This window comes from Petaurus breviceps, unplaced genomic scaffold, assembly GCF_028583685.1.
Source record: "Petaurus breviceps papuanus isolate PSGF00001 unplaced genomic scaffold, PetGlider_PUasm1.0 176, whole genome shotgun sequence".
NCBI classification, from domain to species: Eukaryota; Metazoa; Chordata; class Mammalia; order Diprotodontia; family Petauridae; genus Petaurus; species Petaurus breviceps.
Genome location: NW_027185771.1, coordinates 8,941,611 through 8,965,580, shown reverse-complemented (window position 1 = coordinate 8,965,580; position 23,970 = coordinate 8,941,611). Strand labels below are relative to the sequence as shown.

Genomic DNA, 23,970 nt, shown 5'->3' with positions numbered 1-23,970 from the left:
AAGAGGGCAAGGTGAGTGAGACAGAAAGGACCAAAGCACAGGTGGGGAGAGGGCAAGCGGAGAAAGAAGAGTGAACTGAACAAAAGTAAGAGTAGGAGGAGAGAATGAGAGGAAAACTGTCCTCAGGTTGTGCCATTTGGTGTACTACAATTAAAGCCTTTTAAATGCATATTCCATGTCTTCACCTCTAGGTTTAAGAGGCGACTTTATTAAATCTTACCATTTGACCCACGCACGAGTTAAGAGAAAAGTCATTGGCAACTTATGGGCCCAAAGTTACCCACTTTGGCCTAAGTGGTCCACAAAATAGAGCCGGCCTCTGTATAGGTTTCAGACACTACTCTTAATTTTTAAACTGACACTTTGTACAAAAACTTTTTCAATCAACTATTTTCGCTAGTAGGCCTACTTTTTTTAAAGAAAGAAAAGGAAAAATAATAAGAATGTAAAACTAAGTAGTGGTTTTTGAAAGTAATGAATTCCTAATTTAGATAGGTTTCTAGACCAAGGGAGCTCCAACGCACTTAAGAGACAAAACCAGGCCCAATATAAAAACACTACAACTGTGAATCTTTACCTTGACGATTGAAATCCATTGGTGGCTGCTTGCAGTCCTGAGCCCGATGACCAGTGGCCCCACAGTTATAACAAGAGAGGTTTCCACTTTTCTTGTGGCCCGAACTGTTATTTCCCATCATTCCTTGGGCCTGGTATACCCCTGCTGTCCCTGCCATAAAGTTCTGCATTGGAGGAACCGCAAATGTGGACTGACCGCTCAGGACAGAGTCTGGGGTTAAGTTACTGTTATAAGGAGAATGAACTACTGGGAAAGTTGTGCCGCTGCTATACTGCTGTGTGTTGATGTAGCCATTGCTGCATAAGGGGTTGAAGGGCAGAAAGGGGAAAGTAAACATCGAAGGTCCTGAAAATGGGTGCTGGAAGTAGTTAGCGTAACTGACTGTCATGCCACTGGAACCACAATTCCCACTACATCCACAGGAAGTACACACTATGCAGCCCGGAGGCTGCTGCTGCTGGGGTGGCTGCTGCTGCTGCTGCTGATGGTGGTGGTGGTGGTGATGGTTCTGATTTGGGACAGGGATGGTTCCTGTGGAGCCACTGCTGCTGTTGCTGCTGCTGCTGCTGCTGCTATAAAAATTGTTTTCTGTGACAGAGGAAAGTGTGGGGCTAGAACTGGGGGCAGGGCAGCTGGTCATATTTGCCATGTTCGCAAATGATGTCGAGGGGTGGCTGCTGGAAGAGGCAGTGTTGCCATTTGCACAAAAGCTGCCTTGCATCGGGGCCACTGGCATGCTGCTCATTGCAGAAAAGGCCACTTTGGTGTTGGCTGTGTACAGGGCAGTCCTGGGGTTTATTATTGCCGGGGGCACGCTTATCTGCACATTATTTGAGCAGGATGTTTGTCCAGAAATCGCAGAATCAGCAGGAACAGACGAAGAGACCAGAAGTTTGATGGGCGGGCGAGCCACGTGGAATACAGTGCTAGACGTGACAGTCGCGGCAGTACTCGTCTCCACAACTAGCGCTGGCTGCTGGGCTGTTTTTATCACTCTGTCCAGAGTGGAAGCGTGCACAACTTTGGTCCGAGGACCAAAGGAAACCGTGGGTGACACTGAGCTGCTTTCAGGAATCCCAGAAAGTACTTGCATGGGCTGGTGAGGAGAGGATGCAGGTAAGACTTCCATCATTGTGTTTCCAAAGCTCTTTTCCACTTTAATGCTGCCTCTTGGTCCAGATGCAACTTTATTCCTTTCTTCGAGAGACAAAAGTGAGTGCATAGAAGATGAAAGAAGCTTCATGTCTGTATTTCCCCGTTCGGATTTGTGTACTGAATTTAGCATTCGAATAGGAGCTATGTGAGAGGCAGCTGCTGTCATCATTTGTGCTGGCAGGGGATGGTGGCTGGACGGGTTTGAGCCTGCATCATTCTGCACTGGTAGAACCTGAGCTGTGGGTCTGGCTGCACTTGAAGTGAAATGATTCAGTAACATTACTGGCTTCTCCTTATCTGAACCCTCCAAGTGAATTTCTAAACCTAGAGATGGAAACAGACCTATCAATACAGCTTCATGAGTCAGGTCAACACAAATTTAAGTATTGCTTGGATTCCTTACGTCTCTCATTCTCCTCAGCACTGTCAGAGCTCTCTTCCCGAGCCTGGATCCCCATTGGGCTAGAAGAGGAACTAGAATACTCTGAAGAGCTACCTTCTCGGGGCATCTGATGAGCTGGCTGTTCCACATCCACACGTAGCTCTGGAGAAGAAAAGATCAGATCACAAGCTAAAGACACAGCACACAATCCTGCAGACACCTACTTGTGAGCTACATTAAGTAATACAGTTCAACTATTTCTTTACTTTTAAATGTTCCCATATCCACCTGAGATTTGATAACGCAGAACACCATATAAGACAGCATTTTAAGGTAATGACTATTGAAAAGATGTGAAAATACACATATACACGTATAGGTATATGCATGTATATGTGAATTTCAAAATGGTCTAGAATTAAGATGGGATCTTAATTCAAGCATTTTAAATATATTTGTAATAGTTTTCTATAAAATTTCAACTACTCTCAGATTTCAGTCTGTTAAAAAGATTAATTTCTTCCATCATGTGGAAGAATATTACCTTAGGATAACAGGAAGATGTACTTTTCATTTCCCTAGATTTAGTACAGCTGAGGTGATACCACTTCACTGGTGGTAGGATATAAATACAAGTCAACTGGGGAGAAGGGAAGGCAGCACTGGTGATAAATACCCCTAACTAGAACTATTTAGGTGACATGGGAGGGAGTGGGGAGAGCATCACAGTGGCTCCTAGAAACAATTAGGTAGGTTACTGACTGTTTTTCATTATTATTGATTTTTATACTGATCAATCACGTAATAAAAATGAAGACTAATCCAAGTGAACCCTTTCCTCTACCTCTTGCTGGGTCATGGACTGCCCAGAACTCATTTAAGCTAATTGACTACTTAACCACTAATGCTTAAGGATCTGTAAGGACCTCCGGTGAAAACTCAAGATTTCTAGGCCTTTCCTTTCGCTCTATGTCTTGTCTCCCTGAATTCAGGTTTACTTCTTGTGAGCAGATTGTCTTGCTTTTTCTATTTGTATCCTCAACACGTAGTACAGTATTAGGCATATTAAGTGCGTAATGAATGCTTTTTCATTCATCTCTAGTCCTAAATGAGAGGGAAAATGTCTTATTTGTTTTTATTCTCTTTTTATCACTCTGCCCTTTTACCATTCACTGCATCCTTGTATTTAGGTCTTCTTCACAAATAACCTCAGGCAGTCCTTTCCTTTAATAGCACCCCCTAATTCTCCCTTAAGGAAAGACAAAAAAGTAACAAAACTACAAAGTAGGTATTCTTTTATTTGGTACCCTAAAAATATCTATTTCTTTTATCTTATCAAGTCCATAAAGAAATAGATAACATAAACCCGAAATATTTAAGTAAATGATAGCTAGTACATTTCAATGGACTTCTCAGGGAGTCAGTTGGCTTTTTTTGGATAACCATTAAAAATGATTAAGTAGAAATACTTTATTTTAAAAAGTAGGAACAAAATTCCCACTCAGGACATTTACCTGCGGCATGGTTTCCACGGATGGTTTGTATAGGTCCTACATGACTAGTAGGAGGAACTCTGGCTACACCACTATTGGTAACTGACGATGGTGTTGAGGGATTCAGGCACCGTTTTTCTGACTTTTCCCTAGACAGAGAGGAGCACATAATCACTAGTAACTTAAGACGCTCATGCAATCCCCAAACTTCGCTTTAAGTGTAGTTAAAAGATGATGGAGGCTATTGCAATAGAATAAAGAGTTTGGCCTGGATGACCTCTCAGGTTCCTTCCAGTTCTAAATCTATAATCCCTTCCTCCCTAGCCCATTTCTTTCTTTTTTTTTTTTTTTTAAAGCAACTGGGGTTAAGTAACTTGCTCAAGGTTACACGGCCAGTTATTTCTGGGTGTGGTGCTGAGTGTCTGAGCCCAGATTTGATCCAGGTCATCCCGACACTGGAGCCGGTGCTCTTACTCGCTGTGCTACCTGGCCTCCCCACTAGCCCATTTCTTTCCACTGTAACATGGAGCCTCTCATAGCAAGTCAGAAGCCTAAAGTCTGATTCCAGATCTGTTACTTACCAGCTATTTATTAGGCAAGTCACAACCTTTCTGAGCATTAGCCTCTTCATTTGTAAATTAGGGATAATACTACTTTACTATCTTATCTTGCAGGGTTATTGTGATAAAAATGTTTGGTAAACTCTAAATAATTCTATTTCTGACAATATTTATTCATAAAATTTTATTTCTATGAACTTTTATTGATATATTGTTTTTACATGACTTTCATTTCCAAATATATCCATCTTTCCCCTCCTCCTGAAAGAGGCATTCTTTCTAACAAAGGATAAAAAAGAAAGACAATAAACTTATTATCATTGCATATTTCATAAGAAAGGAGATGTTAGATGGGTAGCAAGGATGAAGATTAAATCAATCCTTTTGATTCTTTCCAAATTCACCATTAGTGAGTATTTAAACTTATGAACTTGGGGGTGGATAGGTGGCACAGTGAATAGAGCACCAGCCCTGGAGTCAGGAGGACCTGGGTTCGGATCCAGCCTCAGACACTTAACGCAAAAAAATAGCTGTGTGACCTTGGGCAAGTCACTTAACCCCCAACTGCCCTCCAAAAAGCAAAAAAATAAAAAATAAACTAGATGAACTTGCATTTTACAAGAACTAATTTAATCATTATCCATGGTTTTAATGTATAAACAGCAAGCACCAATAAAATAAGTCAAAACATTAAGCTGTAATATAAAAGCAAATAAAGCCTTTATCCTGTAAGCATTTTGAAGAAAAAAAAAGTCAATCATACAGACTGTGCCATAAATTAAGAATTACTTTCATGCTTACTTTTCTAGCTCCAGCTGAGTCTTGAGCTTCTTCTTTGCACCCATTGTCAGGGATTCAAATTTATTCAGATCTTCCTCAGTCAGGCTCAAAAACTTACAAGAGAAATAAGGTAAATAGTTATTATGAATCAGATGTGGATTCTAAAAACAAAAAAAAAACCACGGTGGTGAATTTAATTACTTTTTAACATCGTGATGATGCTGGACAATCAAGATGACCAAGCACCAAGAAGAAAGGCGTATTGACTATATGGCTCTGAAGTTTCAAGGAGAGAGTCTCTAACCTTGGCAGGGGCTGAGAACTTTAAAAGGGCCCCTCACTGAGAGGATTCATAAAAAGGTCAGTGAGTCAGACACATGTACCTGAAGGTACTGCTTAATCTTCACTTCCAAAAGTAAAACAGGCAACTGGTTTATCTTATTCTACCCCCCCCCCAAAATCCATAATAATATACTTTCGATTTATTGCTCCTAAATTATAACTAACTTATAATCACCTACCTACCAGCTTTTGTATTTTCTGTCCCACATGGAGAGGGTTTGTGTAAGCTCCATTCCTCTCAAAATGATAAAAAGTTTGTAAGAGATGCAGGTCCCTACTTATAATGTGGCATCTGTCCCAAGAAAATGAATCATCCAATAGGAATGATTTTTGATGCTATACACCAAATTTTTTTTTTTAATGACACCCAAATCTTTAGGATACGCTTTAATTATCATTTTCAACTTAAGAATTTAAATTAAAAGTTTCAAAGTAGCACAATTAAAAGAGTTTAGCCAGGTCTTACTTTTCAAGGATATGAAAACCAAAAATAGAATAAATTGTTTAACTAATTAGATTTAATTAACCTTCCCAAACAAACAGAAACAGAAAACAAAGCTTTTAACTAAAAATTTAACAAAAAAATAACCATATCACTTTAGCCAGTAGGGGGCACTAAGAGTTCACATAATTGGAATAGGTTTAATTTATTTTCTAATTATATGATACAAAAGTAATACTATTTCAGAATTTCTTTCAGAAATTAAACTTGCTCCCACAAGGCATACAATCTAAGAAAATAAAAAAAAGATCAAAATGCTGGATCACTTAAAACTCTACCTTCTCCATTGTGAGTTGTTTGAAAACAGGATAGTATTTGTGCAAACGCAATTTCCTGAGCCAGTCTAAAATCCCATTTTGTTCCTGCGTCTGAGGGGTTTGAAGACTGGAAGACATTAATATGGGGGAAGAGGTGTCCATCTGGGTGCGGTAGGTCAATGATGAGCCAGTACTTCCTGAATGAGAACAGTGGGGCAGTGCTACTGCTGCACTGGCAGGGTGTTGTATGTGATGCTGAGTACTGTTCTGAGAAGACTGAATGCCAGCTACTCCACATACAGGTCTGAAAATGAAATTTTTATTTATTTAGCACTAGCTTGTGACAGACAATTATTCTGTGTTTTCATTAAAATTATGTGCAATATAAATTTAAAATTTGTTTTTTTTATATAAAATATAACACTATGCACATGTCTCTAAATTCAAGACTTAAATGTAAAGGAATTAAGTAATCACTAGGTTCAAAGAGGTTAAACATAAAAGCAGTAACTCAAAAATTGTTACAGCAGTCTAATTTTCCTCCCATTAGGCTAACACAAATTACATCTCCAATGTAACAATGTCAAAGTGCTAAATTATGAAGTATTTTAAAACATGGACTGAATTATTTACTTCACTTTATTATTTCTATGCAGGAATCTGACAATCATTCAGTTAAAATTCACTAGCAAGCCTTCACTATTCAGTTTCTAATTAAAACTATAGCTTTTTCCCCTTTAATCAGTTTAACTTCAAGTATATACACTGAGAAAAATCTGACTTTCTTGGAGTGACCTAACTTATTAGCATTACCCAAAAGTAACAAGTTATTTCACTATTATGTTTCTGGGAAAGGCCTCTAATCAAATCTTTTCTAAATATTAAAATTAGGTCAATTATAAAACTTCAAACCTATAGTTTGGTCTACTTAAATTCAAAGTCACACATGATAAATACTGGCTCACAAAGAAAGGGATACTTTTTGTAATTTCTTATCTGAAAATTTCTAACAAATGAAGAATTTCTCACCTTCCAGACGCTCCCATCATAGTACCTACTTTGGAAAGGGAAGGGGTGCCAGGACCTAACGAAAAATCAAAAGTGATATCAATTATGTATAACCATTATTCTGATAAATTCAAACTGTCATAAAAAAAAAAAAACTCACGTGGGGGGTGGCTAGGTGGTGCAGTGAGTAGAGCACTGGCCCTGGAATCAGGAGGACCGAGTTCAAATCTGGCCTCAGCCACTTAATACACACAAAAACTAGCTGTGTGACCTTGGGCAAGTCACTTAACCCCAAACACCCTCCCAAAAAAAGGGCAAAAAAACCCCCCCAACTCACTTGGACTTTGAAGCTGTTGGGTAGGAGTTGAAGTGCTGAAAAATTTCTTAACGTGGTCATTTTTCAATATGTGAGAAGGTAATGAGGCCAAATACCTAAAAAAATACCAAGCATCATTGAAAATCAAGTATTAATCACCTTTTCAAATGGGCTAACTTTCTACCCAATGCAGATCATAGTGAATTTTGCATCTTGTCCCTCAATCATCCCTTCCTTCTCAAGGATTTCAGCACTTTGCTCACGGTTCTCTGTTCCTCAGGAATTTCAACATCCATAATGACCTCCTTCCAACACCCTAAATTCTCAATTCCTCTATCCCCTTTTATCCCACCTCAGTTTGGGGGACTGTCAATGTCAACTGTCACCTTACCTTACTGAAAAGTGACCTCCTTAATTAAAAACTGAAATTCTTTATATGAACATAACCTCCTACATTCCATGTCTTCCTACCACTTACTCCTCTTAAACCCATTCTTTGTCTTCATCAAGACCTGGGCCCTCCCTCTCACTTTATTCTCTTAGTTATGTTATTAGCTTCCCCAGGTTTAATGATCGCCTCTATGTAAGTAATTCACAGATTTATATATCTAACCTTAGTCTTTCACCTGAGCTCAGTTGTGCATTGATACTTTACACTAGATATCCCAGAGGCATCTCCACCTCCAAATCTAACCTTCTCTAAAACCTCCCCATTTCTGTCAAAGGCAGCATGATTCTACCAGCAAACACTTGCTGGATCTTGGCATTTGCATCTTCACTTCCAGTCTCTTCTCTACACTCAGAGCCCCCATAAGTGTTGAGGCCCTCATCACTTATGCCTAGATCAGGCAACAGGCTCCTGTGTAGTCTCCCTGACTTGAGTCTCTCTCAGCTCCAGTCTCTTATGCACTGCAGCCAGAGTGACCATCCTCAAGAACAAACTACACTCCCCTATTCAATCAATTCTAGAAGTTCCCTATTGTCTCCAGGATAAAACAAACTTCTTTGCTTTTTAAGTCTTTCACAAGCCTGACTCCAACCTAACTTTCCATTCCCATTGTATATTATTTTTCATCTTAAACTCTGAAACAACGAAAGTGGTCTCCTCTGTTCCTCATACATGGTTGTTCTCTATGACTGGTATGTTTTCCCTTCTCAATCCTATCTCATAGAATCTCTTTTCTCTTCCTTAAAGACCTAGCAAAAGTATCACCTAAAACACGAAGCCTTACCCTTGCTAAAATCGCTCCTCCATATGCTAGTGCCTTCCCTCCTACCTTTGTATAATAAACATCTGTATAAATACCTTTGTATTTAGTTTCACTGTTATCTGTGTATTTATTCTGCATATAGCAAGTGTAGTTTTCTCTAGTTATAATTTAATTAAGAAAAATGACAGTATGGGTAAATGTTTTTGATTCTGGATTAACTAACAACTTTTTCACCTTGAATCAGTCTCAATCGCTAACTACTGAAAGGGAGTGTTAACATCGCCATTAGACTTTGAAATCTTAACCTACACTCTCAAAAACTAGCTTTCACCTTCTCTGCTGTTTTATTCTAGAAAATATAATTTTGAAAACCCTTAAACTGAATGTATGGGGTTAAAGTTGTCCACACAGAGTTTTTAAGAGAATTATCCCAGGTTTTGGCCACTCAAGATGTGTATGGACCAGAGCAGGAGGATTTCTACACAGTGGTTCAGGCCAGCAGTCTTCACTACCCCTTCTAAAAGCCGTACCTCCAACTTCCAGGCTTATTTATGGTTCCAGAATAGGATACTCTCTCAGGAAGTAAAAGCACTTTTCTAGAATTGTTACCTAAGGTCCGATTCCAGGTCCATGTGGTTTCTTTCCAGGTAAAATGAATCTGGACCAGATAGGCAAGGAATGAATTTCTCCAAGTTTTCTTCAGGGTATAGCTGAGATAACTAGAAAGAAAAATAGCAAAAACCATAATAAGAAATATGGGAAACACATAAGATGCTCATGATAAAGTTTAGGTCAAAGGATAAAAACAGTATGGGCATCCTTTAATAATTATCTTTTATGTAATTGTTTTTAATAAGTACTAGCTACCCAGAAAAATGGACAGTAAGCTCCATGAGGGTAGGAACTGTCAGTATTTTTTGTATTCCATTGCACTGCATATTGTAGGTGTTTAATAAATGTTTGAACTGCAGCAAACTTGATATATGGGACAGGGGATGGGGGGATAGGGATATAGGGAATGATGTAATAAAATATGGTGCAAATTCATTTTACAAAACCTGAATCCTCCAAATGAAGGAAATATTCAAGAATGTTTTCGGTAGTGATACCTCATATAGTAAACTCTAATACTATAGCCATCCTCTACTGTCCCCTTTTCCTTTTGCCTTCAATCTTTCCCAGTATCAGGATCTTTCTCAATGAGTCTTGTCTTCTCATTATGTGGCTAGAGTATCTAAGCTTCAGTTTCATCATTTGACCTTCCAGTGAATAGCCTGAATTATTTTCTTTAAATATCAATTGATTTGATGATCTTGCTGTTCAAGGGATACTCAAAAGTCTCCAGTGCCTCCAATTCAAAAGTGTTGATTCTGCAGTGTTCAACTTTCTTTATAGTTCAGCTCTCACAGACATATAGTGCAACTGGAAAACTATAACTCTTGACTATATGGACCTTTGTCAGGCAAGGTGATGTCTCTGCTTTTTAGTATGCTGTCCAGATTTGCCATAGCTTTCCATCCAAGGAGCACAGGCTTAATTTCCTGGCTGTAGTCACCATATGCAGTGATCTTTGGGCCCAAGAATATAAAATCTGACACTGTTTCCCTTTCTTCTCCCTCTATTTGCCAGGAAGTGAAGAGACCAGTTGCCCAGATCTTAGTTTTATTTGATGTTAAGTTTCAAGTCAGCTTATACACTCTCCTCTTTCACCCTCATCAAGAGGTTTCTTAATTCCTCTTCACTTTCTGCCAGTAGAGTAGTATTGTCTACACATCTGAGATTGCTATTTCTCCTGGAAACCTTAATTTTGGCTTTTGATTCATTTGGCCTGGCATTTCACATCATGTACTTGGCATATAAATTAAATAAATAAGGCAACAATATATTGTACTTGTTGTACTGCGTTTCCAATCTTAAAACAATCAATTGCTCCATGTTGGTTCTAACTGTTTCCTTCTTGGCCCACACAGAGGTTCCTCAAGGAGACAAATAATATGATCTGGTACTCCCATCTCTGAATACTTATTTTGTTATGATCCACACAAAGACTTTAGTGTAGTTAATGAAGTAGAAGTTGGTATTTTTCTGCAACTCCCTTGCCTTCTCCATAACCTAGCAAATATTGGCAATTTGGTCTCTAGTTCCTCTGCCTCTTTGAAAACCAGTCTACTCTTCTGGGTAATTATCTGTTCACATATTGCTGAAGTCTAGCTCAGAGAATCTTAAACAAACATAACTTTGCTAGTATGTGAAATGAGTAGAACTGTACAGTAATTTGAATATTCCTTGGCATTGCCCTTCTTTAGGGCTGGGACATAATCTGATCTTTTCTAATCTAGTGGCCACTTATGTTTCCCATATTTGCTGGCATATTGAGTGCAACACTTTAACAGCATCATTTTTTAGAGTTTTGGGTGTGTGTTTTTTTTTTTTTTGCTTTTTGGAGGGTGGAAGGCAGGGCAATTGGGATTAAGTGACTTGCCCAAGGTCACAGGGCTAGTAAGTGTTAAGTGTCCGAGGCCTCATTTGAACTCAGGTCCTCCTGACTCTAGGGCTGATGCTCTATTCATTTCACCACCTAGCCCCTCCAATCTTTTAGAGTTTTAAATAGCTCAGCTGGAATTCCATCACTTCCACTAGCCTTGTTGTTAGCAGTGCTTCCTAAGGCCCAACTGACTTCATTCTCCAGGATTTCTGGCTCTAGATCAGTAACGACACCATCATTGCTACTGGTGATAGTAAGATCCTTCTTGTATTATAGTTTTTTTTTGTATATTCTTGTCATGTCTTATTAATCTTGTCTACTTCTGTTAAATCCCTACTGTTTTTGTCTTTTATCATACCTATTTTTACATGAAACTTTCCTCACTATATCTGTAATGCTCTTGAGATTTCTTGTCTTTCCCTTTCTATTATGTTCTTCTATCTTTTTGCATTGCTCATTTAATAAAACCTTATCTCTCCTTGCTATTCTCTGGAATTCTGCATTCAGCTGGGTATATCTTTCCCTTTCTCCTTTCACTTTCCTTCTTTCCTCAGCTATATTGTAAAGCTTCATAAGACAGCTATTTTGCTCTCCTGCTCTCCTTTTTCTTTGGGATGTTTTTTGTTGCTACCTCCAACACTGAACTTCTGTCCATAGTTCTTCAGGCACTCTATCAGTTCTAATCCCATAAATCTATTTATCACCTCCACTTTATATTCATAAAGGATGTTATTTAGGTCATACCTATATGTTCTGATGGTTTTCCCTCTGATTGTCAATTTAAGTCTCAATTTTGCAATAAGAAGCTCATGATCTGAGCCAGTCAGCTCTAGGTCTTGTTTAAACTGACTCTATAGAGCTTCTCTACCCTTTGGCTATAAAGTATATAATTAATCTGATTTCTATATTGATCACTGGAGTATATCTATGTGTAGAGCTGTCTTTTGGATTGAAAAGAGTGTTTTTGATGACCAGAAGTCTAATTTCTACTGCAGTTTTAATTTAAAATCATTTAGGAAATAGGATTAATTTTATATTTACTTTTTGTTGTTATTATTTATTCCACAGAATAAGCACTACAAAGATGGGCTGAAATGTCATATGGTAGCTGCAGCACAGTCATTACTGCCACTTATCTTTAAGTTTTGTCTTTAATGTACAATACAGGAGGCAAGTTAAGACATAGTAATAACATCCATGATTAATGAGACATCTCTTTTGGGGGAACATTTTGATTTTATTCCTTCATTTCTTGGGGACAAAATTCATTCCACTTAAAAATATATCAATCTTAGAAGTATAATGCTTAAAAAAACCCATGAAAAAATGAAGAGAAGCCTTCTGGAGTCACCTTACCTTTGAAATAAATTCAGTCACTTCAGTGGAAGATTTGGTTAGAGATGTTATTGAAGAATCAGACCATAAGACCTAAAAAAAAAAACCCAAAAATATTTAATTACATAGACCAAAAAAAGCAGCATGTACTAAGTCTGTTACACACCTTGTGCTAATTAAATGACACAATCTTATAAAAATAAATGTATAAAAGCTAATCCTTGTACTCTAGTTGAAAAGCACCATATTACTAAAGTTTTGAGCCTAAACTTTGCTCCTTAATATTTTCATTGTCACTGCCAATTACAACAATTTATGTATATGCATAACAGTGTCATAATAGGTGGAACTTCCATGGCTGGGTACATATAATGCAAATAGGTATGAACAGAAGTCAAATTGAGATACGTTTATTAAGTGCCTACTACGTGCCAGGCACTGTGCTAAAGCACTGGGGGATGCAAATAAAGGGAAAAAACCAAGTCCTCACTTTCAAAGAGAACAGCTAGGTAGCACTGTGGATAGAGTGCTAGCCCTGGCATCAGGAGGTCCCGAGTTCAAATCTGGCCTCAGACACTTGCTAGCTCTGTTACCCTGGACAAGTCACTTATCCTTGTTTACCTCATTTTCCTCATCTGTTAAAATGAGTTAAAGAAGAAAATGGCAAACTACTCCAGTACTGCTGCCAAAAAACCCCAAATGGAGTCACAAAGAGTCAGACACAACTAATTAACTAAAGAACAGCAGCAACTTTCAAAATGTTCACAGTCCTTACGAAACAACATGAAAACAACTACTTACAAAGCAAGACATAAGATAAATTGGAGATCATCTTAGAGGGAGGTAACTAGAAAGTAGGAGAGCCAGGAAAGGCTTGTTTCAGAAGGTGGCATCTTAGTTAAGATCTGAAGGAAGCCAGGAGATAAGAGATGAGGAGGAGCAGAGTGCCAGGCATGGTCACAGCCAGTGAATATGCAGGGAGACACAGAAGATGGTGTCACGTGGGAGGAAGAGCAAAGAGGTCAATGTTTCTGTATCTCAAGAGTATTCGGAGAAAATCAAGTGTGAGAAGACTAGAAAGGTGGGGGCAGAGTGAAAACAGATTATGAAGGGCATGAAAAACAAACAGAGGACTTTATATTTGATCCCAGAGGTAGAAGCAGATACAATTTCATTGTAGTTTTTGAGGAATTTGAGATTCTTTTTTGAAAACTGCCTCACAAACTGGTAGGTACTAGTGGCTTGCTCAAACTTAGCAAAACTTCCAGTCATTTTCAGTTCCACTACATTTTTAGATATAGTTGTTAAGTTGATGATTTATTGACTTTAAAAGATATACCCTATTATAGCAATATAGCAAATCTTATAAGAATCAGTTATCCTCATAAAGAATTATTTTCCATGTTATAGCCAACTAGGAATAAATACAGAATTTTTTATTTTTAAATTTATTTTTATCCCAAGTTCATTCCCCCTCATTTACTACTATGTAAAATACCAGACACACTTTACAGTACTGCATGGCTCCTCATTAATGTGTACTTTGTCATATAATTTTATTATACCAGAAGCTACAAAAGATAGTACTGATGACAGTATTAGACTGATTTCTATTCCTGTCTTAAAATGTATTCCCACCCAAATTATATTTATGCTAATTTGATAACATCAAACATAAGTTTTTTGTTTTTTGGTCTGAAATATTTAAAATTACACCAGTAGTAAAGCAAGAGTTGTTTGGGGGGGGGGCAGAGAAAGCACATTTCCTATATAAATTATCAATAATGGTGGACATATATGGAAAACATTTCCGATCCTTAAAATGTTCTGCCAAAAGCATTAATAGCAGTTTGTGTGTGTGGGGGGAGGGGCATTTGTTTTGTTTTTGGAGGGGGGATGCAGGGCAACTGGGGGTAAGTGACTTGCCCAAGGTCACAGGGCTAGTAAGTGTTAAGTGTCTGAGGCTGGATTTGAAGTCAGGTCCTCCCAACTCCAGGGCCAGTACTCTATTCACTGAGCCACCTAGCCACCCCATGTGTGTTTTTTTTAAATATGTACATTTAAAAACTTATGTTTGCTATTCTAACAACTCTTATACCATGACAAAAACCCAGGCAATTTCTAATTTTACAGCGTCTTCCTTTCCTCACATGTTCATACCACATGAGAACATGCTACAAGAATTATAACACAAAATCCAATTTCCAAACAATAAAGAACAGCATAGATATCTTGTGGTTAGGTAGATGGATATCTGTCTTCAACAACTATGTAGTTTCAAATAAATAAGTTAGACTAGTCTAAATTGTTTGTCTGGGGATTTATTTTTCTCTCATTGAAAAACACAGTTATTTTAGTTTTTAGAATTTCAATTTATGGAAACCATAAAACCAGTTTTGGCAAACAATGTCCTCTGATCTGAATCCAGTCACATTAATCACTCCAAACTACTTAAATCCATCCTAGGGGCTTTTGATGAACATATCAGGATTAGAGGGGCATGGACCCCCTGATATCTGGCCTGGTGACAGCCTTTCATGGCTGTTTGTTTTCAGCTTAGTGGGTCAGTCTGTGATATCAAAAGCCAGGTGAAAGACAGTCATTCAAGTGAAAGGAGAAGAAAGAAAATCACAGAATGCTGGAGGTAAAAGGTATGGAATCCAACCAAACACTTCACAGATGCAGAAACTGAGCAGGCCAGTAAGAACGCAGATCTTGATACCAAGGTAAGTGCTCTTTTCACTACAGCACTGCAGTCCCTATGCCAGCTTATTGTTGCAGACCTCTGAAGTGGCCTCAAAGTAGCAACATGGGCAACAGTGATTGCTGTAGGGAATCTATTAACTGTTTGGTCACCCCTGCAAAAATACTGAAATTCTCTTTCCTTAAAAGAAAGGAAGTGAACTGAAGAGCCACTGACAAGCAGAACTGGCTAACCAAGAAGGGTCTTTTTCTTGTTTTGTTTTTTAAAAGTTCTACTCAAGACTACCTGTTGACCCCACTTCAGGTGATGAACATAGCCATCAAAGCTAAAGCCTTCCCCACTTGGTCACATGCTTTGTTTTCATTTGTTCTCACCTCTCAGCATTCAAATACTTTTCTCATTCTCTTATTCTGATGGTGTCAAAACTAGGAAATGATGACTAGTGATGCTATTTTCATGTCTTGCCTTTCTCTTCACCTGGTAGCCAACCTTCTGGTGAAGAGTCTCTGCATGTTTAAACTGTATGATAAAATGTTTTTTTTTTTTCCTACTAGCTATCCCGTAATACTACTTGTAGATGTTAAAATTATATTTTATTGAAAATAATGGGGGGGGGGAGGCGGAGCCAACGTGGTAGAGTAGAAACAGGATTTCCTCGGGGCTCCCACCTCCTCCAACTTATGTAAAAAATGTCTCTAAACAAACTTTGGAGCTACAGAACTCACAAAATGACACAGAGAAGCTGAACTCCCAATGAAGACAGCCTGGCAGGCCGACAGGAAGGGGCCAGCAAAGCACTTTGGGAGCCAAGCCCAGTCTGGCTGGAGCCCAAGGTTTTAGCCTCAGGGCAGCTACAACCAGCCACTGGCTGGAGGGACTTCAGATCACCAGCAGCTGTGGCTGTTTCCAGAATTATCAACCCACAGATGCTAAGGACAAAGTGAGAGGTCAGTACAGTGTGGACTTTGGGACCTGGGAGTTTGGTCAGGCTTTTGCCCCCTGGAGGGAGAAGCGGCTGAGGTGTGGTGGCCCTATGGCTGCTGCCACGTGGCTGCTTCAGAGCTCCTGGCCTGCAGATTGTAGGGGGACCAAGCATCCAGTCTGAGGGGTAATTGCTCTTGCTTTAACCTGCTTGGACTTGGATCACTGTCTGGGGTGGAGGTCCTTGGGTGCATGATCAGTGTTCCAGAGTGTGGAGGGCAGCCAACTAATAGCTCCAGCAGCTGAGAAAACTCCAGTGATTTGGGAAAAAACTCCCCTCTCTGGTAGCATGTGGCAAAAAGCTCAAAAATCAAGTAATTGAGTGTCAAAATGAGCAAGCAAGGGAATCCAGGCAAGCACAGTGGTCCGACTTTGGATTCCTTTTTGGGGGGACAAAAAGGATCAAAGAATGGAACAGGAGAAAGACAGCAAAATCAGAACTCCTGAATCAAAAGCTTCCATCAAAAGAATAAGCTGGTTACAGGCCATAGAGGACCTTAAGAAGGATTCTGAAAACCAAATAAGAGTAGTGGAGGAAAAATTGGGAAGAGAAACGAGAATGATGCAAGAAAATTATGAAATGAGTGTCAACAAGCTGACCGAAGAAAATAACACCTTAAAAAAATAGCAAAAGAGGCTCAAAAAGCCAATGAGGAGAAGCATGCCTTAAAAAGCTGATTTTGCCAGATGGAAAAAGAATCTCAAAAGATCACTGAAGAGAATCATTCCTTCAGAATTAGATTGGAGCAAATGGAAGCTAGTGACTTTATGAGAAATCAAGATACTATTAAACAGATCCAAGCAAATGAAAAAAATAGAAGACAATGTGAAATATCTCACTGGAAAAACCACTGACCTGGAAAATAGATCCAGGAGAGAGAATTGAAAAATTATTGAACTACCTGAAAGCCATGATCAAAAAAAGAACATAGAAATCATCCTTCAAGAAATTCTCAAGGAAAACTGCCCTGATGTTTTAGAACCAAAGGGCAAAATAAAGGTTGAAAGAATCCACGAATCACCTCCTGAAAAAGATCCCAAAAAGAAAACTCCTAGGAATATTATAGCCAGATTGCAGAGTTCCCAGATCAAGAAGAAAATGTTACAAGCAATCAGGAAGAAACAATTTGAATATTGTGGAAACACAATCAGGATAACATAGGATCTGGCAGCTTCTACACTGAGGGATCGAAGGGCTTGGAATATGATATTCTGGAGGTCAAAGGAGCTGGGATTAAAACCAAGAATCACCTACCCAGCAAAACTGAGTATCATGTTTCAGGGGAAAATATGGTCATTCAATGGAATAGAGGACTTTCAAGCATTCTTGATGAAAAAAACAGAGTTGAATAGAAAATCTGACATTCAAAAAAAGAAGCAAGAAAAACAATGAGAAGGTAAACAGGGAAAAGAAATCATAAGGAACTTATCAAAGTTGAACTATTTACATTCCTACATAGAAAAACAATAATTGTAACTTATGAAACTTTTCTCAGTATGAGGATAGTTGAAGGGAATAGAAGTATGTGTGTGTATGTATACATACCTATGTATGTCTATATAGGAGTATGAATACATACGTGAGTGTGTGTATATATGTGTTCAGGTAAACATAGACAGAGGGGACAGGACCAGTTGAATAAGAAGGGATGATACTTAGAAGGTGAAATTAAGAGGTGAGAGGAATATAATGAGAGGAGATGGGGAGAGATAGAATGGGGTAAATTATCTCATATAGAAGAGGCAAGGGAAAACTGTTACAATGGAGGGGAAGAACAGGAAGGCAAAAGGGAATGGGTCAACCTTATTCTCATTGAATTGGGCTTAGGGAGGGAATGACATACACACTAAATAGGGTATCTCACCCTACAGGAGAGTATGGGGGAAGGGGATGAGAGGGGGGATGATGGAAGGGAGGGCAGGCTTGGGGGGGAGGGAAGTTGGAAGCACCCACTTTTAAAAAGGGACAGGATCAAAGTAGAGAATAGAACTAGTGGGGGGTGGGATAGGATGGAGGGAAATAAAGTCAGTCTTTCACAATACATCCACTATGGAAATGTTTTGCATAGTTACACATGTACAACCTATATGAATTTCTTATCTTCCAAGTAAGGGTGGATGATGAGGGAGGCAGGGAAACAATCTGGAATCCAAAGATTTAAAATAATATGTTTAATAATATATACATATATACCATTATTAATATTATTTTATATGTAACTGGGAAATAAGATATAGAGGCACTTGGGCATAGAGATCCACCATGCCCTACTGGAAAGTGGGAGGGGGGATGGGGGAAGATATGGGAGAGAGCAGATTGGGGGATGGGATATTCAGTGGGATCGCTGTTTTGGGGTGGTGGGTTGGGGAAAAATGGGGAGAAATTTGTAACTCAAAATCTTGTGGAAATGAATGATGTAAACTAAAAAATATTAATAAAAAAATTGAAAAAAAAGAAAAGAATAAATACTAAGCTCCAGAATACCTGAGGAAAACATCAAGAGATAAAAAGAATGAAAAGACAGTTATTTTTTGAGTAGGGGAATAAACTGATCAGATCTATTCATTATGAAGACTTCTTTAGCAACTGTGTAAAAAGCATATAATTGTGAGGCAAGAAAATGGTGGTAGGAAAAGCATTTAGGAGAATATTAAAATAACAAAGATGAGGAATAAATGGACAGGACTTGTCATTAACTGGATAAGGGAGAAGAGGAAGAAAAAAGAATCAAAGGTGACTTGGAAAGATGGTTATATCATCAACAGAAACAGGCAAACTGAAAGGCAGGGAAGATTTAGGTGTGGGAAAATTGATGAGTTAAAAGTTTTGGCATACTGAGTTTCAGGTGCCAGTGGGACATCGAAATATCCAGGAGGAAGCTAGAAGATCTTTCATCCCTCAAGCTTCCCATGACAACTACCCTCCCACCTCGGCACTGAGAATGCTGTCTCATATTTTACAGAAAAAAACCAAACAGGCCATTTACCAGCAACTCCCTCTTCTCTCTTCCCCATCTCCTCTCATGTGCCTCATCCACTTTATCCTCCCCTTCATCCCTATATCACCTGATGAAATGGCCATACTCCTTACCAGGGCTAACCACTCTAATTTGTTCAGCTGATCTTCCATCTTGTCTCCTCTGTCATGCCCATTCTTTCACTCGTTTTCAATCTCTAGCTATCTCCTGGCTCATTCCCCATAGCCTACAAACTTCTTCATGTCTCTCCTATTCTGAAACAAACAAAAAAAACCCAACACAACAAAAACCTCTCATTTCACCTGCCATTCCTGTCTAACTATTGCCCTATGTGTCTTTTGCCTTTTGTAGCTAAACTCCTCAAAAAGTCAATCTACAATAGGTGCTCCCACTTTCTCTCCTCTCACTCTCTTCTTAATCCCTTACAATCTGGCTCCTGACCTTGTCATTGCACTAAAACTGTTCTTTCCAAAGTTACTAAATTGAATGGACTTTTCTCAATCCTCATTCTCCTTGACACTATTATTTCTAACTCCTGCCTGATGCTCTCTTCTCTCTAGGTTTTTTGGGCACCACTTTCTCCTGATTTTCCTCCTACCTCTCTGATTGCTCCTTTTCTTTGACCTTTGCTGGATCCTCCTCCAGATCACATCCTCTTAACTGGAGGGGCCCCTTAGGATTCTTTCCCCGGCCCTTCTTCTCTTCTCCCTCTATGCAACTTCACTTGGTGAGTTCATCATTTCTTGTGAATTTAATTCAAATCTACCCATCCTGCCCCAGTCTCTCTGCTGACCCCACACCTCACATCTCCAACTGCCTTTGAGACATCTTGGTATCTAGCAGACAGCTTAAACTCACTATGTTCAAAACGAAACTATCTTTTCCCAAATTCTACCCCTCCCACCTTCTCTCTAGTCTTATAGAGGGAGCAGCAGCATCCATCTAGTCCCCTCAGGTTCACAACCCAGAGTCATTCTGGATTTCTCACTATCTCATACCCCACCCCCACCCTATATCTAGGCTGCTGCCAAGGTCTGTTGATCTCACCTTTGCAACATCTCTCAAATATGTCCTCTTTTCTCCTCTGACATTGACACCTCTCTGGTGCATATCCTCATCACACTTTATGCTTTGATTATTACAATAGCCTACTGATGTAATCTCTCTAATCCATCCTCCTTTCAGCCACCAAAGTGATTTTCCTAAAATACAGGTCCAATCAAGTCATTCTCTTCTCTCTCTACCCCCCGCCCCCAAATAAACTCCAGTGGCTTCCTATCACCTCTAGGAGCAAATACAAATTTTTCTGTTTGGCATTCAAAGTTCTTTATAACCTAGCCCACTTCTACCTTTCCAGTCTTCTTATACTTTATTCCCAACACCTATGCTTTGATCCAGTGACCCTGGCCCTTTGTTACTCCATCTCTTGGCTCTAGGACTACTCTCTGGCTGTCCCCCATGCCTGGAATGCTTTTTCTCCTCTGTTCTGACTAGTGATTTTGGATTCTTTTAAGTCTTAACTAAATTTTATTCCACCTTCTACAAGAAGCCTTTCCCAAACTCTCTTAATTCTAGTGCCTTCTGGCAGTTAATTATTTCTTACTTATCCTGTACAGAACTTGCTTTGCATATATTTGTTTGCAAGTTGTCTCCTTTTGCCTCTTTTTCTTACCCCCTAGTGCTTTTAGCACAGTATCTGGCACAGGATGCTTAATAAATGTTTATTACTTGATTGATTAAATATCGTATGGAATTTCAAAGTTCCCATAACAATAGCAGCTTTTTCCAAAAGCCCATTAAGATCTGTAAAAAAGTTGCTACACATTATTTCATTTGATGTTCACAATAGCTCTGAATTAAGTACTACTGAAATAATCTCATATTATGTGCTCAGTCACACAAATAGTATCAGAGGCAGAGTCTGAACCTAGATCTTTACCAATTCCAATTCCACTACTCCCTTCTGAGGACCACCTTGCTGCAGGCTCTGCATAGAGGTGATAACGGAAACCACAGGAGTGAATGAGACTGTTAAGATTCAGAAAACACTGAAAAGGGGCCAAAGATAGTACCTTGAGAGACACTCACCATTAGGGGGTTAAGAAGATGGAGATGAATTAGTGAGAGACCAAGAAGGAATGGTAAAGACTTGGCTAGAAGGATGGTAATAAAACTGTCTATTTCATCTTGAATATTCACTTACACTTGATTTTTTTTAAAAAAAGATTTTTCTGACATCCTCTCTATAAGCTGACACAAAGGTTATAATCCAGCAAATTTATACATTGGCTACATTTTATTAATGGTAAGTCCGTACTGCTACAATGCGTCCAGGTGCATTTCCTATAAAAAAAAAAACTCTTTACCAATTCTTTACCCTGAACTCTCTGAACCCCTTACCTTCTTCTGAAAATTTTTTCATAATAACTTTTCCTTTGCATTAATGTTACTCTCTCACCTATCTGTGTACTTATTTGAAGTGTAAGTACCTTCAGAACAGGATACAGGGTTACTCCTATTTTTCTGTCACCAGCAGCAAACATGCAAGTGCCTATTGACTGAATGAATGACCCAATGTGTCCATTTAATCTTTTTATAAAAGGATTTTCATTGACACATTTTTTTTCATTGACTAGATTGGCCCTTGTGTCACTCATTCTCCTCTCTAGTATCTAATGAATAATTTTCCTTAAAAAGAAGGAGGAAGAGAAAAAAAATAAAAAAACCCCAATCACTTAATTGATTGTTAAAATTGTTTTGTTTGTTCTTTCCATTTACATTATTGTACTTATTGTGCATTTTGTATTCTTGGCTCTCCATACTTCAATTTGCATCCTTTTGGGTCAGTCTTTCTACATTTTTCTGCATTCATCACCCTCACTGTTTCTTACAATACAGTAATTTTCTATTACATTCAATTACCACAGTCTGTTTGGGTAGCTACGTGGCTCAGTGGGTAGAGTGCCAGCCTGGAGTCAGGAAGACTCATCTTTGTGAATTCAAATCCAGCTCCAGACACCAGTTGTATGACCCTGGGCAAGTCACTTAACCCTGTTTGCCTCAGTTTCCTTATCTGTAAAATTAGGTGGAGAAGGTAATAGCAACTCATTACAGTATCTTTGCCAAGAAAACCCCAAATGGGGTAACAAAGAGTTGGACAAGTCAGAACAATAAAGAAATCACAATTCGCTTGGTCATCTCCCAATCAACGGGAATCTTTGTTTCTAGTTCTTTGCTACCACAAAAAAAAGTGCTGCAATACATATTTTGCTGTATATGGAGCCTCCCTTTCTATCAATGACCTCCTTGAAATAGGAAGCAGTTGGATCTTTGGGTCAAAAAGTAAGGCTAGTTTAATTATGTTAGCTGCTTAATTTCAAACTGCTTTCCAGAATGACCTAATCCACAGTTATCCATTATATTCTAAGCCTATTAATACATACTTTTAACACTTCAGTTGATAGTTGGCTTAATTTTGTGTGGATATTCTCTCCACTGAGGTAGATCATAACCTCTCACAATTTTAGGGCAGTCTGAGAATTGCTGAGGTAAAAATTTTAGTTACCATGTAGGCCCACTGTATTTGGCTAGGTTTGATACTAGAATCAAATACCTGCATGGGAATTTATTATGTCTATACTCTATCAAAGGTAGGGGTATTTAACCTGGGGTCTGTGAACTTGTTTTTTTTTTTTTAAACAAAACTGTATTTCAATATAATGGCTTTGCTTCATAATTCCATATATTTTATTCTATCTATTTTAAAAACATTATTCTGAGAAGGTATCACTAATAGGATTAATAAAATTGCCACAGTTGTTCAAGATTAAGAACCCCTGTTCTTTTCCAGTTCTTAGAACTCTGGCCTTTATCTCTCAGCCACTAATTGGAGGCACAAGAGTGGGGTTTTGGTGAAGATGGATGGAGTGAGGATTTTCTGCTCTGGGATACAAAAGAAAAAATCTTTCTTTTTCTTTCTCTCCTATATGCCACACTTTGCCACTATTCTTTCACTGGCCAATAGAATTAGCAGCACTTTTCTTGATCTAGCCACTATAACTTTAGGATAGAAATGAGAGTTACTTGAAACTACTGATTTTTCATTAACTCATCTTTAAAATATCTTCCACTTCAGGGTAGGCAAATGCAATCGATAACATGTGTGCCAGGTCAATTTAGCAAGCACGCATTAGGCACCTGGTACTATGTAGAGTCTTAGGGATGCAAAGAAAAGAAAATACCACAAACAGTGCCTGGCACTCAAACAGCCCACAAGCTCAAAGGGGGAAGACGACACACAAACAAATAAGCAAGACACAGAAGAGTCATTTGGAAATGCATTCAAAAGGAAGGCACTAAGATGGTGGCCAAGGGAAGGCTTCTTGTAGAAGGCAGAACTTTTGGTGAAATTTGCAGGGAGCCAGTGAAGAATACATGGAGGAAGTAGGAATGCTCTGTGCAGGAAACAGCAAGGAGGCCAGTGCTTCTAGACTACAGAGTAGGCAAAGGTGGGAGGCTGAGGAGAATGGTTGAAAAGACTGAAAAGGTACATTAAAATTTTTTTAAATTATGTTGTGGTATATGATTGTGGTGGAATACTATTGTGCTTTAAGAAATGATGAGAAGGTTAGTTTTTAGAAAAACATGGAAAGACTTTCATGAAATAATGCAGAGTGAAACAAGAAGAACTGAGAGAGCATTGTATATAGTAACAACAAAATTGTTCAGAGAGTAACTGAATGACTAAGCTACTCTGAGTAATATGATCACTCAAATCATCTATGATGGACTTAGGAAGAAAAATGCTATCCAACTCCACAGAAAGAACTGATACATGGAAATACAGAGGGGGAGAGAGATGAGAGAGACAGACAGAGAGAGAGAGATGAGAGAGACGAGAGAGA

At 38.7% G+C, this 23,970-nt stretch overlaps 1 protein-coding gene across 2 annotated transcripts in view; it reads right to left on the bottom strand.

Moving 5' to 3' along the window:
* The window catches only part of ZCCHC14 (zinc finger CCHC-type containing 14), a 122,102-nt gene that overhangs the window by 5,571 nt on the left and 92,561 nt on the right, over positions 1-23,970 (bottom strand). For both annotated transcript variants that reach the window (XM_069085597.1, XM_069085596.1), the window contains exons 4-12: positions 12,425-12,496; positions 9,193-9,302; positions 7,394-7,488; positions 7,078-7,132; positions 6,070-6,352; positions 4,969-5,060; positions 3,629-3,756; positions 2,136-2,276; positions 578-2,056 (exon numbers count right to left, since the gene is read on the bottom strand). In XM_069085597.1, coding sequence (XP_068941698.1) covers positions 578-2,056; positions 2,136-2,276; positions 3,629-3,756; positions 4,969-5,060; positions 6,070-6,352; positions 7,078-7,132; positions 7,394-7,488; positions 9,193-9,302; positions 12,425-12,496 — 2,455 coding nt within the window. The remainder of the gene's footprint in view (positions 1-577; positions 2,057-2,135; positions 2,277-3,628; positions 3,757-4,968; positions 5,061-6,069; positions 6,353-7,077; positions 7,133-7,393; positions 7,489-9,192; positions 9,303-12,424; positions 12,497-23,970) is intronic.